Source organism: Gracilinanus agilis, chromosome 2, assembly GCF_016433145.1.
Source record: "Gracilinanus agilis isolate LMUSP501 chromosome 2, AgileGrace, whole genome shotgun sequence".
NCBI classification, from domain to species: domain Eukaryota; kingdom Metazoa; phylum Chordata; class Mammalia; order Didelphimorphia; family Didelphidae; genus Gracilinanus; species Gracilinanus agilis.
The window spans coordinates 525,270,030-525,288,201 of record NC_058131.1 but is presented as its reverse complement, the minus strand read 5'-3'; the positions used below and the strand labels follow the sequence as shown (position 1 = coordinate 525,288,201).

Genomic DNA, 18,172 nt, shown 5'->3' with positions numbered 1-18,172 from the left:
AAATGAGATAAATAACATAAAAGCAAATAAACACAAGTGTAATCTAGTTTGGGGAAAGGCCTTGCTTTGATAAAAATTGCTGGGAGAACAGGGTTTATGCTGGGACATAAAAAAATCACATTCAAAACAAAGTAGGAGGGAGCAGCTCAGTGGACTGTGAGCCAGGCCTAGAAACTGGAAGTCCTGGGTTCAATTTGGCCTCAACTCTCCCTAGTTGTGTGACCCTAGGCAAGTCACCTAACTCCAACTTCTTCCTTCTCTTCTGCCTTGGAATCAATATTTGAGAGGTCCTAGATTCAAATATGGCCTCACACAATCAATTGTAATGGAATTCTCTAGTAGCAGCAATGTAATGATCCAAAACATTTCTGAGGGACTTATGAGAATGAACACTATCCACATCCAAAGAAAGAACTGTGGGAGCAGAAACACAGAAGAAAAACAACTACTTGATCACATGGGTTAATGGGGATATGATTAGGGATATAGACTCTAAACGATTAACCTAGTGCAAATATCAATAATATGTAAATAAGCCTTGATCAATGGCACATGTAAAACCCAGTAGAATTGCGCATTGGCTATGGGAGAGGTGTGGGAAGAGGGAAGGGAAAGAACATGAATCATGTAACCATGGAAATTTTCTTAATTAATCAATAAAATTAAATTTAAAAAAATATGGCCGCAGATTCTTCCCCGCTATGTGACCCTAGGCAAGTCACTTAACCCCCATTTGCCTAGCCCTCACCACTCTTCTGCCTTGGAACCAATACACAGTATTGATTCTAAGATGGAAGGCAAGGGTTTAAGTAAATTAAATGATTTAAAAAAAAAAAAGAGACATTTTTCAAAGGAAGAATTCTAAGCTATCAACAATCATAATAATTAGATAAATGCAAATTAAAACACATTTAAAATCCCAAGCCAATCCCAGATTGACAAACATTAACAGGAAAATTACAAAGCTGGAAGGACTATAGAAAAACAGAAAATAACACTGTTGTGGAGCTACAACTTGGACCAGTCATTCTAGAAAGCAATGGAGGGAACTATGTCCAAAAAAATTACAAAACTCTGCATATACCTTTCAACCCAGCTATATAACACTACTATATAGGTCTATACCCCCCCAAAAAAATCAAAGAAAGAGAAAAGAGATTTCTATATGTACAAAGATATTTATAGCAACTCTATTCATGATAACCAAAAATAGAAACTAAGGGGGTATCCTCTTATTGGGGAATGACTAAACAAATTGTGGTTATTATTGTGCCATAAGAAATGATGAAACGGTCAATTTCAGAGGTAAGTGGGAATTCCTTTCTAAATGATACAAAGTGAAGCAAACTATAATTCATTGGTGCTAAGAACATTATATTAAAAAGTAACTTTGAAAGATTTTAAAACTCCAATCAATATAAAGATAAACCACGAATCCAAAAAATTTAAAATGAAACATATCATCTTGACTGAGAGGTGAAAAACCTGAGATACAGAGAGACATACATTTTTGGACATAGCTAACATGGAAATTTGTTTTGCTATATACTACAAAGACATGCATTGAGGAATTTTTTAAATGTATTTAATTAGAGGGAGAACATTTTGGTTTTGGTGAAGAATAGAAGGTAAGAAAAGACTGAATGAAGAAAATCAAAAAGGAATCAAAAAGGATAGAATAAAAGGAAAAACTGTCAAATAGGAAAAAAGATTTGTATCAAATATTACCAGAAAAAGTTTCATATTCCATACACATAGGCAACTGACACAAATAAATGAACAAGAGTCATCCCCCAATAGATAGGAGGTAAAAGAATACTAGCATTATTCAAAAGAAAAACTGCTAATTAAAAACAATCATATGAAAAGATGCTCCAAATTACTAATATTAACAGAAATGCAAAACAAAACAATTTGAAGTTTTACCTAACACTCTGCAAATTAAACAAGCAGGACTATTTAAGAAGGATGACAGGAAAAGGGTCACACTGATATACTGTTGGTAGATAATGAACTAATCTAACTGCCCTGGACATCAATTTGAAAACATACCAGAAAAGTGCCAAAACTGTTAATAGTCTCTGAACTATAAATCCTACTCTTAGACATATATATCAAAAGGAAGTCAAAGACAGAAACAGAGATCCATTATATACCAAAACATTCATATCAACTTTCTTTCTAATAACAAAGATTAGAAATAAAATAAAAGACTTTTTTTCCAAAATTTGTAACACCAGTTCTAGTGTCTGCTCAGTATCTGTAAAAGGACTTTCAAGAGATCTAGTAGAATCCTCTCTAGATTTTATATAATTTTTTTAAGAAAAAAAAAGGACTTCACAAAAAAATTAATTTTTTACATTATATACGAGCACTAACACCAGCATCATAACTAAAGAGGGAAACATGGAATTGAACCCAGGATTTAAATTCAGGATACCTGGTTTTAAAATCCCAGAAATTCAATTAAATTCAACAAGCATTTATTAAGCACATACTATGTGCCAAGAACTATATGTTCTATAGCTTCTGGAGCTATAAAGAAAATAAAACAATAATGAAGCTTACATTCAACTAGGGGAAACATGTACAAAGACAAATAAACACAAAGTAATTTTGCTTGTAGGGTCAGAACAATGGGGAAAGAATCATGATAGGCCTCTTCTAAGAGGTGGAATTGACTATAAACCTTAAAGGTTATAAGGGTTCAAAAAGGCAATGAAGGAGAGCATTACAATTATGGAAGAGACAGCCTCTGCGAATGCTTTGAAACAAGAGATGTAATGTTGGGATTTTTTGATTGTTTGCTCGCTTATTTGTTTTGTAAACCCTTACCTTATGTCTTAGCATCAGTTTTAAGTCAGAAGACCTTTCAAGGGTTAGGAAACTGAAGTTAAGTGATTTGCCCAAAGTCACACACCTAGGATGTGTCTGAGGCCAGATTTGAACACAGGTCCTCCAGACTCTAGGATTAGCACTCTACCCTCTGAGCCACCTAGCTGCCCTAGGAGATATAATGTTATAGATGAGAAATGAGAAGTAAGCCAGTTTAGCTGGAACAAAGAGTGAAGAAAAGTACTGTCATCAATCTGAAAAGGTCTTTAAATGTCAAACAGAGAACTCTGTATTTTTCCTAGAAGCAACAAGGAGCCAGTAAAGTTTATTGAGCAGGGAAATTACATGGTCACACCTATGCTTTAGGAATATTGATTTAGTGGCTATAAGGAAGATGGACTGAAAAGAAGAAATATCAGACATAGAGATCAATTGTAAGGCTATTACTGTAAAGACAAACAACTCTGAAAGATTGAGGATCTCTGATCAAGTCAATGGAATTAACATTAGTTCCAGAGGACTCAAGTGATGAACTATGCAAACCACCTCAATAGAAAAGTCACAAACTCAAAGCACAGAGTGAAGCCTTTTTTTTATGTCATAGGAATTTATTTTCCTTGACTATACATGTCTAAAATGTTTTTTTTTCTTGTTTTTTTCAATGAGTTAGGGAATAGAGGTAAAAAAATTCAGAACTGAAAATAAAATTGAGTTAAAAAAAATTTTAAAGGCCAGTCATACAGGGAGGACACAAAAGAATGAAGGTAATGCTTAGTAAATTCAGGTTGCTGTGGTCTAAGGAGAGAGAAAGGGTAGATATGGCAAATGTTGTGGAGACAGACTTGACAAGTGAATTGATAGAAAGTGAAATTTGGAGAGTGAAAAGTCAAGGATAACAATTAGTAAAGCTGCATGATTAGAATGCAGGTTCTCTCAAATGAAACAGAGATGTTAGGAGGATGAGTTTAGGAGAAAAAATCAGGTCTGTCTGAGATATGGTAAGTTTGAGATGAACATGAGGCAACTAATGAAGATGTCTAGCATGAAGCTAGAGATAAGACTGGAACTCAGAAAGGAAAAGAGGACTACACAAATCTGGTACTCATTTGCATAAAAATGGTAGCTGAACCCATGGAAGCTAACCAAGCATCAAGAAAATAGAGAGAAATGAACCCTAGACAGAAATTGGGCACATCACTTCACCTTTTTTAGCTTTAGTCTTCTCATATGTAAAATGAAGCTGCTCTATATTATCTCTTAGGTCCCTTCTAGCTCCATAAGAAATGAGATAATTTGTAAATGAGATCATTCTTAAAGTAAGGCACTTTGCAAAACTTAAAGTACTATAAAAATGTTAATTAATATTATTATCAAATCCTTATGATTCTAAGGTGAAGGTGAAAGGTGAAAATCCTACCTTCTAATTTATCAGAAGAGAACTTGTGGAGGTGGTGGGATTTCTGGAGCAATTTGAATGCTAGAAGGATAGGAGCTTGGCAAGATGTTGGTCTTAGAGAAGGAAATGAAATAATAGTATGAGACAGAAAGAAACAAAAATTTTTGCTCATGAGAAATAGAAAAATAAAGCAGGGTAGTATAGAAAAATAAAGGAAAGTCAGAGTAGCACAATGCAGCCTAGTGAAAGACCTTCTGTAGTCCTAATGAAAAAAAAATGTTCAGAGTTACTGTTAAGTCTTCAAGGATGGTAAGGATTTAATAAAAAAATTCCTTCTGCCTTCTATAGATGACCCTTTTGCAGAAGATGACAACCCTAATAGCAGTTTTAAAATCTCAAAGAAGCCAAGAATCCTTCTCATATAACATTCATATATCCCTACAAACTATTAAACCTGTAATAGTAAGCTTAGCTCTCTTTTATTAACTTTTAAAGTATTTTGAAACTATGGTCTTTTCATCCAGTTCATATTTGATTTTACTAATGTAGAATATCAGAAGAATAGGTGCTAGAAAAGCAAAGAATTGAAGGAAGTATTGAACATTAATAGGCTATATCCCAGAGAGATGAATTTATTTTGTATGTACATATGAATATACACATTGTCTCCCTGAATTGAATGTAAGTTACTTGAGGGTAAGGTCTATTTTCAATTCTATCTTTGTAGCCCCAGTGCCTGAGAGAATCTGACAATTAGTAGGTACTTAAAGATTTATACTGATTGAATGAAATGAGTATAAGTTAGTCTATATATACTGAACTACAGTCTTCTGGCACCCACATGAAAATTAAAATCTCTAAAATGATAGAGGTTTACATCACTGCTTCTAGTCTAAAACTATTCTGGAGTAAAATAAACATTCTCACCTTTTACCTCTTCTTGCTCAGTTGGACTGCTTGGGACAATAAAAGGAGTGGGTTGAAAAGCATCTGGTGAAGGAGCAACAAGATCTGGTGAACTCCTATATACAGAAAATTAACAGGTTATTTTACTAACAGTCAGAGTTTGTTTTTCTAACAGAAAAATACTACCCTGAAGTAAAAGAATACTCTGACATGGTAATTCTTTTTGATTTCATTTCAGAAGGCATGATAAATAAACATAAATGTAATCAAGAGAGAATATGTGACCTAGGCCTAAAGACAGTAGATCTGGAAAGCATAAACTACTGCTAAAGTGTCTATTTACCTATTAAAAACATGAAAAGTTTTTTTTCCCCCAAAGAATTGGAAACCATTGTAGTACAAAAACCCCTCTTCTTCTTTATACTATTATGAGGGTGAAAATAAATAAAATATATCCATCCACTGTCACTTAGAACTTCGCTTCTTATTCAGCCTAGGCTACAGAGGACAGAAAATCTAGTAGGCTTATGCCTAATTAGATACAAAAGCAGAAAATGCCTACTTTGGATATGTGACTTTCCCCAAATGAAGGAGAGAAGCTTTGTACCATATTTTTTTCAGCATGCAGAATCTTTAAATTCATACAAACGCTAGTGACACCCTCAGATGGGAAGATAGACCTTAGAATCTTTTAAGTTTCTAAAAGGAAGAGAACCTTTTCTCACCACTGATCCTTATAAACATGATTCCTTATTAAGACAATTTCCTATACTTACGTAGTGGTGCTCTCCTGCATAACTGAACCCTGGCCAGAGAGATGCAGAAGTTTCAAAGTGGTAGCTGGTGTGGAAGCCAGAGAATACCCATCTTCTACCCTTGGAGTAGAGCAATTATCAGGAGCTAGTCAGGAGAAGAAGAGAAACCCAGTTAAGTTTCTTAGATAGACACAACTGAAGTTTCAGAAGGCTACTCTTGGTACTCTAAAAAATAATAATTCTGATTTCTAGTTTATGTTCCTTAGGGCAGGAATTATTTTAACAACTAAAGTATAATATGACTGTGATAGAGCACTACTGGGCAATAAGAAATGACTGGGGGGGAGGAGGGGTCAGAAAAACATGGTAAGACCTATATGAACTGATGCAGAGTAAAATAAGCAGAACCAGATCACTGTACACAGTAACTGCAATACTGTGAAAGTAGCTACTCTGATCAATACAATGATCCAAGAAAATTCTAAAGGACACATGATAAAAAATGCTGGTCCTACTCCAGAGAAAAAAATGGTGAACTCTGAGTGCAAACTAAAGCACACTTTTCTCACTTTATTTTTCTTGTGTTTTTTCCTTTTTTGCACAATAAGGATAATACAGAAATGGGTTTTGTATGATTCTTCATGTATAATTGATATTATAATGCTTGCCTTCTCTGTGGGTGGGGAAGAAATAAGAAAGAAAAAGAGAATTTGAACTCAATTTTTTTAATTGAAGCATAGACTCTGGAATCCCAATATAACACAAGGCTGAGCACAATGTGAGAAACATATATATTAATTAATAAAGCTCTTTTGACAAAGAATCAAAAAGAGGCAAAAGGATGAATTTCCTCCAACCTTCCACTCAGGGTCTAGGCTTGGGAAAGAAATAGAAAAATCTCTACTTTTGGTCCTACTGTTGCTGGTTTCTTCCCTTACCAATACAAAAGGACAACTGATTTATAGCCACTACACAAACACACATTTCCCTTAGTTTAACAATCCTTAGGTTAGAAGTATACTTAGATGAGAAATCCTAAAGCATTATAATATCCAAGATATGAGACCTTTATTAATAAACATAAATCCTCTTGCACTAAATAGTGAGAAAATGACCTATCGTGCTCCAATGTTTCAGAAAGGAAGAAAATTTGCCACTTAATAGGGCTGTCGAAAAGATATATTAAAGAACTACAAAGCATTTGTAGATTGCTACATTATCCTAAATTATTTATTTCACTTCAGAGTAACTAAGCCCCTCTGTCCAAATAACAAACCGGAGTTTTCAATTGGCAAGCATATGAAGACCCTTAAATAATTGCTCCAAATTATATTTTTAAAGGTTTGCCAAATTTGGAGTTGAGAACCTAAGGAATTGTGAAAGAATTCCTAAAAGTTTACTTGCACATAAATTAGATTAAGTGAGGCAGACTAGCATTTGGAAAGCAATGAATTTGGAGTTAAAGGGCCTGGGGCTCAAATCCTAGCCTTAATGACTTTACATGACCTAAGGCAAATCACTTAATCTGTGTCAGATTCAGTAATCTGAGAAATAAAGCAGTTGGACTAGATAAACTGGAAGGTTCCTTCCACTTCAAAGTTATGATCTTCCACATTCAGAGGAAGAAAGGTGGGAGAAGAAACACAAAGGAAAAACAACTGCTTGAACACATGGGCTGATGGGGATATTATTGGGGATGAAGACACTAAATGATAACTCTAGCCCAACTATCAATAATATGGAATTAAGGCTTAATCAATGATACATGTAAAGTGTGGGGTAGGGGGGTTTGGGGAAAGGGAAAGAACATGAAACATGTAAAAATGGGAAAATATTCAAAATAAAAATAAAAATAAATTTTAAATAAGTTATGATCTTATGCCATTTCCTCTTCCAGACTTGAAAATCTTCTAGGACGCTGAACTATAAGCTTTGTCAGTGGTGATATCTACAAAAATAACTTCAGCCTTTTCTCCTCATTTTTAAGTTAGCAGAGGACTGATGTGAGACATGAAATGATAGTAGAAACTTCAGGAACCAAAAAGTATAAGTAAACCACTATCCTAAATTTTTAGAGAGCTAGCAAGGGCACTAAATTCAGTTCATTCGTAACAAGATTTTTGCTAAGGTATATAGATTGCTACTATGATTTGTAACTAGACATCAGTCTTATCTTCCACAGCACAGATGTACTATTGTTTCTAAAGACTAGGTTCTCAAGTGCCTTCTGCTTCATAGTTAGGTATGAAGGCATATAAAGAATAGTCTTGGTATAATTCCCTCTTATTTAATCTCAGATCACTGGAGAGGCCAGTTGAAAGCAGAGTAATTCAGTGAGCCAACCACTAAGGTTTTCTGGGCACAAGCAATAGATATCTTGAACACTTATCAACAATCTCACTTCTGAAACTTTCTTAAAATTAAACCTCAATTTCCTTCAATATCAAACACTGTCATGGAGATAATAGTAGATCTAACAAAAAAATTTCCTAAACAGAGCTTATATATATTAGATATACACTCATACATATACAGTATATCAAATATCATAAAAATTAACAGTAGTAATTATCGAGAAAGTCCTCAATGTTTAGCTAACATTTTCTTTCAGAATGGTTTTTCTCGGGTCTGAGCTGCCAGGCCTAGAGGACAAAAGGACCAGCACTTGCATTCAAGTCTGGCCTCAGATACTTTCTAGCTGTGACCCTGGGCAAGTCACATGATCCCTACTGCCTAATCCTAAACACTCTTCTGCCTTAGAATCAATGTTGATTCTAAGATAGAAGGTAAGGATTTTTTTTTAAAGAATTAAGGGAAGGTAAGAATTTTTTAAAAAGATAAGAGAAAGGTACTACTGAGCATACCTGTTCTATTACTCTGGTCAAACATGTCTTCTTGAGTTGACAAAATCTCAGACTCAGGTGATTTCTGAACTTGCAATTCACCTTCCAGCAGCTCCTGGGCAGAAAGTTGGATCTTGGCTTCCATATCAGTAAGAGGTATTTGTGAAATAGAAGGCATATTCTCTGACCTGCAAAATGCAGGTTAATAAAATTTCTAAGTTCAAATATTTCAATCTTTTATTTAAAAAGTCAAAGTAAAAAGAAAACACAGTAAAAATTACTGAATATATAAATGATAATATTCCCTATAGGGAGTATAGCTCCTCTTAAAGAGGTATTTACTAGAGCCTCTGTCTGAACTCCAGATTTCACTGATAAAAGGAACTTTTGCTATAGATTCAATTATCTATTAGTGTTAACTCCCAAAGCAAAATCCTGGCCTAACCTTTTTTCTGTACTTCAGCCCTGCACTGCTGACTGACTACAGCATATCCCCATCTGAAATGACATCCCACTGGTATCTCAAACTCATCATGTCCAAAACTGAATTTATCTTTCACCCTTAAGTCCAACATTTCTCTAAAATTCACTATTTCTAGGTATCAAATGATAACACATGTATAGCCCAGTGGAACTGCTTGTCGGCTCTGGGAGAGGGAAGGGAAGAAAGGAGAGAGAAAACATGAATCATGTAACTATGGAAAAATACTTTAAAACAAACACATAAATAAATAAATAAGTGAATTAAATAAATAAATGAAATTAAAATTTCTTTTAAGTGTATCCAGTTACCCAGTTTTTTAACTGTAAATTTCTCCCTCTCTATCAAAACCAATATTCAATCAGTTACCAAACCTTATTGAGCCTACTTCCACAATATCTCTTTCTTTATTAAGTAACTTCTACTTAATAACAGAAGTGAGTTTCTGTTATAAATGCCGCTACAAATCACTTATTGTGATAACTAAGATTTGGAAACAAAGCAGATGCCCATTGAAGAATGACTAAACAACTGGCACATGAATATATTAGAATACTACTATGCTTCAAAAAAATGTGATGAATACTGTACAAAGAAACATGGAAAATCTAAATAAACTGATGCAAAGTGAAGTAAGCAGAGCCAAGAAAACAGTACACATGCAGTTAACTACAGCAATGTAAATGGAAAGAACAATGATGCACCAAAAAAATCAAACATATCCAAATTATAAAGATTAAACAGGACTCAAATGAAGAGATAAAAGAAAACACTCCCAACCTATCCCTTCATTGAGGTGAGAGGTCAATGGGTATTATCCATTACACATGTTTTCAGACTTTTTCAATGTATCAATCAGTTATGGGTTAGCTTTCTGGGAGGGGAAGGGGGAAGGATATATGGAATAACTATGGTTATATAGAAAACAGAAAATACCAATAAAAATTTATTTTTAAAAAGTACTACTACTAAAATATCCTCTGGCTCCTCCTTACTACCACTCATGTTCCTTCCTGTTGAGTCCCTCCAATCTAACCTATCATACATATGCATGAAGCTCTCCTAAAACCAGATTTCTTCTTCTCTACATAGTTTACTGCACTAATTCTACGTTATGACCACAGGATTTTGCCAGTTTTCAAGGTCTTTAGTCCTCAAACTAACCTAAGACAGAACTTGTTAGAACATAACCTTCAGAGCACAGCCCAAAGAAAAAAATCCATTAAGCTAAAAGTTTTCCTCTAGAAAAAGCAACTTCTTTCTGGTTCAAGTCCCTATAGGTTCTTGTGCTCTCTCTCTGAAAATATAAGGTGGTTTTGTAAACAAGATATGGAAAGCATTGTGAAATATAAAATGGATAATTTTGAGTACCTTAAACAGAAGTGTTTCTATAAATAAAACAAATCTTGCCACGGTTAGAAAGAAAACATAAAATTGGGGAAAATTTTTCATGGACACTCTCAGATAAAGATCTCATATTGAAAATACATATGTCTTCCTTAGCTGTGTGACCCTGACAGAGTTACTACTGCCTATCCCTTACCACTTTTCTGCCTTGGATCCAATACACAATATTGGTTCTAAGATAGAAGTTAAGGGTTTTTTAAAAAAGAAAGAAAAAAAAGAAATCTAGAACTCTGTCAAATTTAGCCACTCCCCCCATTGATAAATGGGCAAAAGATACGAACAGAGTTTTCAGAAGAAAACAATCAGTAATACACAAGTATATAAAAACACACTCTAAATCACTATTGATTAGGGAAATAGATCAAAATAATTCTGATGTATCATCTCACACCAATTGGACTGGCTAAAATGACAAATGCTGGAGGGAATATGGAAAAGTGGGGACACTAATATACTGTGGAACCGTGAATTGATCCAACAATTAAGGAGAACATTTTGGGATTACGACCAGAAAACTGTGTATAATCTTAGACCTTGTAGTATTATGGATGAGTCTATTTCCCAAGGGGATCAGGATCAAGGAAAAAAAGAAAAGAACCTATATGTTCCAAAATATTTATAGCAGCTCTCTTCATGGTGGCAAAGAACAAGAAATCAAGGGAATGTCCATTAATTGGAGAATGGCTAAACAAACTGTGGTATGTGATTGTGACAGAATACTACTGAGCCATAAGAAATGATAAGAAGAACAATTTTTGTTAAAGTTAGAAAGCACTACATGAGATAATGAAGAGTAAAACAAGCAGCATCAAGGAACTATTATATATAGCTAAAGATTTAATATTTGAAGAATAACATGACTGTTCATCTCCAGAGAATGAAGTGAGAAGTAGAAACATGAAAGACATAATCTATATATTTTGCTGAGTGTTGACATCTATGGTATGGGGAGGGGAAGGGAAAACTAAATAAGAAAAAAAGAAAATAACAGATTTTTAAAGGCCTACCTATCTCTCCAGCTATCATTATTATTCTCACTATTTCTAGGTATAGGCAAGTTATTGCTGGCCACAAGTACAAATGTTATGGGCCCAACAAGCACAGTATACAGAGCCTAGAATATTTCCTAATTCTAATCTTACCTAGTCAAGACCAGAGCCCAAAATTTACCACGAATCTCTGAAAGTGCATACATCTTTGGACTCTACCCAGAAATTGTCAGTCTAAAGATAATGGGGGAGGTGAGTGGTCTCTTGGAGTATGGAAAAAGCATGTTTTCATGTGCAGCAAAAGCCCAGTGCTTCATAATACACCAAAGAATACTGCAAATCTCCCAAAGTGCTGCCTAAGTGCAGCAATAGTCAGAGTGGAAAGAAATTAAAGAGACATAAAGTCATATGAGGAATAACAACAGTACTAGAGGGTTAAGAAAAAAAAAAATCAATCCTAAAAGTCAAGTAGAGTTTCTATATTCTAAAAAAAGGCTTGATCCCCAGACAATGAAGGATAATCTAGATGATTGGTGTGTTTTTTGTTTTTTTTTTAAATTTATAGCAACTTAGAGAGAGTGACTCTAAGGTTTAGGTTTTTTGCTTTGCATGCAAAATGAAATAGCCTTGTAATATGCTAAAAGACAAAAAAGTAAGGGCCACTGACAATGTTGCAAATACTAAAAAGTGTTCCCTGCAGCTCTGAAATACTTAAAAGTATGAAGAAAACTTTAAATTTTTCAAAATTTTCTCAGGGACTGGTAGGTGGCTTAATGGATAGGAAGCCAGGTCTGAAGTTGGAAGTCCTAGGTTCAAATCTGACCTCAGACACTTCCTAGCTATATGACCCTGGACAAGTCACTTAACTCCAATTGTCTAGCCCATATCACTCTTCCACCTTGAAACCAATATTTAGTAGCAATTCTAAGACAGAAAGTAAGAGTTATTAAAAAAAACTTCTTGGTGAAATAAAATTACTCTAAGCCCTGTCAGAGGACTTTCATCATTGTATTGTTTTGATTAATCTGAATAAAAACAACCAAGTCTTGGTATAAAATTCCCTGAGGCAATCCAAAAATTGAATATACTTTATTCTATTCATTACCAAGGAAAAGTCAGAGAAGACTAAAACCTCTTTAGGAAAAAAAAGTTCCTTTTACCTCTCAGACTCTGTATCTTGTTGGACTGCCACTTGTATATCTTCAATGGACTGATCTTCATGTTTATCTTCTTGAAGTTCTAGGAGCAAATTAATTTGTTTTTGAAAAAGAGAGAAAGGAGATGCCCAGTGTGCAAGAAGAAACAAAAATGAAAAGACAAAGATGGAAAGTAGACCAATTCAAAAGGTACATGGGTGTCACAGGTAAAAGCCACAAAGATTTGTCCTAATCAAAGTGACAAACACATAAAAATAATAATGCATTTTAGTAGAATCCTACCATAAAGTTGATGAATCTTTCTAAAAGTTGTTCAGTTGATTGTCTATGTATATTTATAACACTGTTCCGATGGAATCAACAACCTCTAATAATGTTATGTTATTTCACCCAATAACAAGGCTTTAACAATGTTAGGTAAATATGAATGAATTCCAAAAAATGGAACCACTAATATAATGCACTTCAATAGGACTCAATTTGCAAAAGATTATTGCTTGAGTGCTTATGTCCTAGCCTGAAGTCAGCTTCATTTGAACCTTACCTTGAGAAGAGATAAAACTTGTTTAAAAGAGCAAAAATTAGAAAGAATAACCACTGTCAAAGAAAAGAACATCTAGTGTGGAGGGAAATACTAGTTTATAACACTGCCAAGTCTAACAAGAGAATTGTTACATACCAATATTAGCATCTACATTAGTGGGGTTGAAAGGACTAGAGTCCTTGGTTACTGGCTGCAGCTGTTGTTCTTTTTCTTCTTCATATGGTATAGTATGTTCCTCAACATCCTGGCTCTGTGAGAGTTCCAGAGCCCCAAAGCCCAACTGTGATGAACCAGTATCTATAAGATGCAAAAGCCCCCAAATTATACATCATCCCAGATATTATGCATTCATTATGCAAGTGGCTACACTATGGAGAAGAGGGACTTAAAAGATGACAACTTCATCCTTCCAGTCAGATGGATTTTCTTCAACTCAATTAAAATAGCAAAAATAAAAGCACTATAAAGTCATTTTAAAAAAACTATCTTATGTAAAAATCTAATAAGACTTTTATTAGTGAAAAATTCTACTTTGTAATACCCTAACCCAGTGATGAGAAAACTTTTTAGAGGGGGCCAAAGGAAAGGAAATGCTCATCTGTCAGTCTGTTTCTAAGGCAACTCTTTCAAAGTTTCATTGTATTGTATCCTACTCATTATATTCGTCAGATTAGGAATACTGTTGCTGGGCCGGAGAGAACATTTCAGGGGGCCGCATCTGGACCGGAGGCTGTGGTTTGCCCATTACTGCCCTAACCAATCATACCTCTGCTCACTCAATTCCTAGGAACTGATATCTTAACAAGTATGTCTTCCAGAAAATTTTCAAAAAGAAAATAAGAATTGAATGAATTTTCAGGAAAACACAATAAATGCAATGAGCTACTAATTCCTAAATACAATATCAACTTTATCTATAGACCAAGAGTAAATTTCTTAATCACCACTCCCAATCCAAAGCTAACCAGATATTTAATGAGAAATCTAGTCTAATGAAAGGAAAAAAACTACAGATTTTGGAAATTTGGCTATAAAGAACTTAATCTACTACTGTTAGGAATTCAGAGGTTACCTTCAGCACCAACTGAATGGGTAGTACAGTCTATAGAATCCTCTTCCTTCTCCTCTTCCTCTGCAGTAGAATCAGTCACTACTGTTATCCCAAGGATGCTATATAAAATAAACAGTAAAGTAACATAGGATATTCAAAAGAACAAACTCTTATAAGAAGTATTCTTTGAATTCAGTCTCACTTATCGCTTCTCAGCCTTTTGGCTAAGATCATGTGTGAATTCAGTCTCTCCACTCACCAATGCCCATTAAATCAATTTGAAGAAAACAAAAAACGTTTCACCATCACTGCCATTTTCTGCAGGAAGCCAATAAACAATACCCCTCCAAAAAAAAAATGCTGTACAGAATCAACAGATACTACATAGACACTGAGCTAATATTTCTTCAAAATGACTATGAAAGAAAACTGAGAATCAGTATGAGTAATCTGAATAAAAATCTTGCCTTTCAGGTAAAAAGAATGTGAGAACTATACAGAGAAGGCCTGTATTAGAAGAGCACAGATAAGATAAAAAAGCTAATCTATGAAATGGAGAAAACTCATGGGGATTTTATTTTAGTACCAGATACTAGAATTACTAGAACCAGAGTACTTGTGTGGCAATTCAAGTGACAAAGTTTAACCTGCCTTTGTTTAAAAAAGAGTAACATAATTTGGAGAGTTGGCAGAATGTAGGCAATAGAAAAAAAACCAAAAAAGGATTTTCACAAAGGCAAAGCAGAAACATACCTAAGAAATTCTGGGGAGATATAATCTTTAATTTCAAAAACAAACAAACCAAACAGGATGATAAAAATTCAAGCTCAAAATAATAAAAATTTCCAAGCAGACTAGTTTTTTTTAATTAGGTGAAATACTATGTTAAAGTATTAAAATATAATAATAATTATTATATCACATATAACTATATAATAGTAATATAATAAATTAGGTGAAAGCCTATGTTAAAGATATTAAGAAGGATGAACCATAAAAGGAAGAGATGCTAATTAGAGGACATTCAAAATATTCAAAGAAAATATTTTTCAAATATTTAGATAAAGTAAAACAAAATTCCAGATTTCCTCATAAAGTTCCTCAAATTTGTTAAATGATAGGGAAAAAATTTCTTTTTTATTACCTCATAAAATTTCCCAAAGACTTTCCACATATGAGTGTCCTAGTGATGGTGCAATCTATGGTATCATGAAGTTTTAAAAAGTACTAAAGAAATAGAATAAAACTAGCTTTATTAAAATCCACTGAGGGGCAGCTGGGTGTCTCAGTGGACAAAGAGCCAGGCCTAGAGATGGGAGGTCCCGGGTTCAAATCTGAACTCAAACTCTTCCTAGTTTCATGACGCTAGACAAGTCACTTAACCCCAATTGCTTATCCATTATCACTCTTCTGTTTTGAAACCAAAACTTAGTATTGATTCTAAGACAGAAAGTAAGGGCTATTTTATTGTTTGGGTGTTTTTTTTTAATCCAGTGAAAAAGTCTATTTTTATCTATATCCTAATTTATGTTGAACTCTCTAGATTCCTAGGCCTATGAAAATTTGTCCTTTTCAAATTCTAATGAATTTTTTATAAGAGATGGATTAAATGAATGGACCTATGATTTTATCAGTAAACCTCATAGATGAGAGAATTCCTTCAATCATCTTTTCTGCAATTTGTATTCTTCAGAGAGTTAACTAGAGCATTAAGAGGTCAAGTGAATTCCTTAGGGTCACAGAGGAGGGTCTCAACCCAAGTCTTTCTGATTTTAAGATCAGTATCTCAGAAATAAGAAAAAAAAAAAACCTAAGGCATTCTAAAGAGGATTTACCATGGGGCAGCTGGGTAGCTCAGTAGATTGAGAGCCAGGCCTAGAGATGGGAGGTCCTAGGTTCAAATCTGGCCTCAGACACTTCCCAGCTGTATGACCCTGGGCAAGTCACTTAACCCCCATTGCCTAGCCCTTACCACTCTTCTGCCTTAGAGCCAATACACAGAAGTTAAGGGTTTAAAAATAAATAAATAAAGAGGATTTACCCCCTCTCCAGAAAAGTTTTTACAAACCCATCATATATCTGAGCATGTGACGAAAATCTAAGAATCAGTAGAATATGTTTCATCTCACATGAATAGGTTAAGTTTGGTCACACTTCAGACAGTGCAGATGTTAATGAATACTAGCTCCACAAGAAATAATTAATCTTACTAGTGTTGAAAACACAAACTACAAATGCCCCTACTCAATTAATCAAAGTATAAAAGGTCACCAGATTAATTTCTTTATCTCTAGGCTTAGGGTCTAAGATTAGGAAATAATTCATTCAACAAGCATCTTTACTAAGTGTCTAATATATGCAATCGGGGTTATAAAGGAAAAATGAAAATAAGAGATAAATTATTTAGAAGCCAAACTAAAATAAATATCATGTATCAATGTAAGCGGCAACTAGGTAGCATAATGGATAGAGCTTGCCATGCCTGGAGTTTGGGAGGACCAGTGCTCAAATCTGATCTCAGATATTCCCTAGCTTATGACCCTGGGTAAATCACTTAACCCTGATTGCCTCGCCCTAGCCACTCTTCTCTAAAAGAATTGATACTAACACAGAAGGTAAGGGTTAAAATAAAAAAATCAATGTACCTGCTTTCCCTGTTGGGCTGAGGCAGTAGTTCAATGATTTGACTTCTAGTACTTCCTGTATCCAAAGAAGAAGAATCTATGGATTATAGAGGAAGGAAAAAAATAAATAACTGAGCATTAGTACAAAAGATACTTACCCACAAACCCAAGCAAATTCTGCCTCCAAGAAGACTAGCCAGGATAGCTACAGCTAATATGCAATAATAATTTTTAATTTACCTAGCAACAATAAGATTCAGAAAAATCCAATACAACAGCACTAACTCCCTCACCTGCAGACTTGCTTTCTTTCAAGTGTTCCATGAATTCATTGTTATTGTCTCCTTTTTCTTCTCCAGCTGTTTGTTCAGGATCTGACACAACATCCTGAAAAACAAATAGATTTCAATATCTCCACCTTCTGGTTCCCAACAATGAACAAATGAAATGGACTAAGAGCCAGACTGCTGGGCAACATACTCCTCCTACAAACTCCCTGATTTCCTATATCCTAACCAAAAGCTTGAGAAATATCCAATGTACCCATGCTTTCTGGCTGGTCAAAAGACAGAAGAAGAAAAAATTCTATCAAATCATTCTCACAATCAAAGATTTTCAACTTACCGGTCCAGGGCTCTCTTTGTGGGTCTGTAGATTGGGAAGGTGTCTGGATAGCATGCTAAAGTGAGAAACAGAATCATCGTCCTGAGCCTGGCTTTCTTCCGGCTGGGAGTCTTCGATGATCAGGCAAGGTGTCCCTTGCTGAGAGAAATCTGAATCCACCTGACTCTCAGGAGGGTCCATCTGTTCCCCTAGAATGAATAGGAAGGTGAAGGATTGAGTGGTGTGTAAACCACACGTCTAACTCCTCCCGGGGTAGGAGATTCGAGGCGGCCAGAGAAGGACAAAAACCCCTCCAGAGCGGATCCTGCCGGCCCGCCCGCCTGCCCGCCTTCCTCCAATGTGGAGATGGCATTTTCCCGGGAGCCGCAGGCCCCCTCCTCCTGGGCCTCGTAGCCCCCGCCCCTCGGCCTGTAGACAAACCCTCCCCACCGGTGCTTCTCTCCCTTCACCTTCCCGATAAGACCCCTCTTCTCTTTCCTTTCGCCGCCAGCCCCGACCCCGCCTCCCCCGGGGCCCCTCACCAGCGCCCCCGGCCCCAGCTCGCTTCTCCCGCCGGGCCC

The 18,172-nt window shown here is 35.2% G+C and overlaps 1 protein-coding gene across 1 annotated transcript in view; it reads right to left on the bottom strand.

Annotated features, from left to right (window-relative positions):
• Nucleotides 1-18,172, bottom strand: part of TP53BP1 (tumor protein p53 binding protein 1) — a 127,288-nt gene that overhangs the window by 104,073 nt on the left and 5,043 nt on the right. The window contains exons 2-10 of the mRNA XM_044660015.1: nucleotides 17,613-17,800; nucleotides 17,270-17,375; nucleotides 17,010-17,085; nucleotides 14,386-14,483; nucleotides 13,449-13,610; nucleotides 12,773-12,842; nucleotides 8,748-8,923; nucleotides 5,914-6,037; nucleotides 5,159-5,253 (exon numbers count right to left, since the gene is read on the bottom strand). Of these exons, the coding sequence (XP_044515950.1) occupies nucleotides 5,159-5,253; nucleotides 5,914-6,037; nucleotides 8,748-8,923; nucleotides 12,773-12,842; nucleotides 13,449-13,610; nucleotides 14,386-14,483; nucleotides 17,010-17,085; nucleotides 17,270-17,375; nucleotides 17,613-17,800 (1,095 nt within the window). The remainder of the gene's footprint in view (nucleotides 1-5,158; nucleotides 5,254-5,913; nucleotides 6,038-8,747; nucleotides 8,924-12,772; nucleotides 12,843-13,448; nucleotides 13,611-14,385; nucleotides 14,484-17,009; nucleotides 17,086-17,269; nucleotides 17,376-17,612; nucleotides 17,801-18,172) is intronic.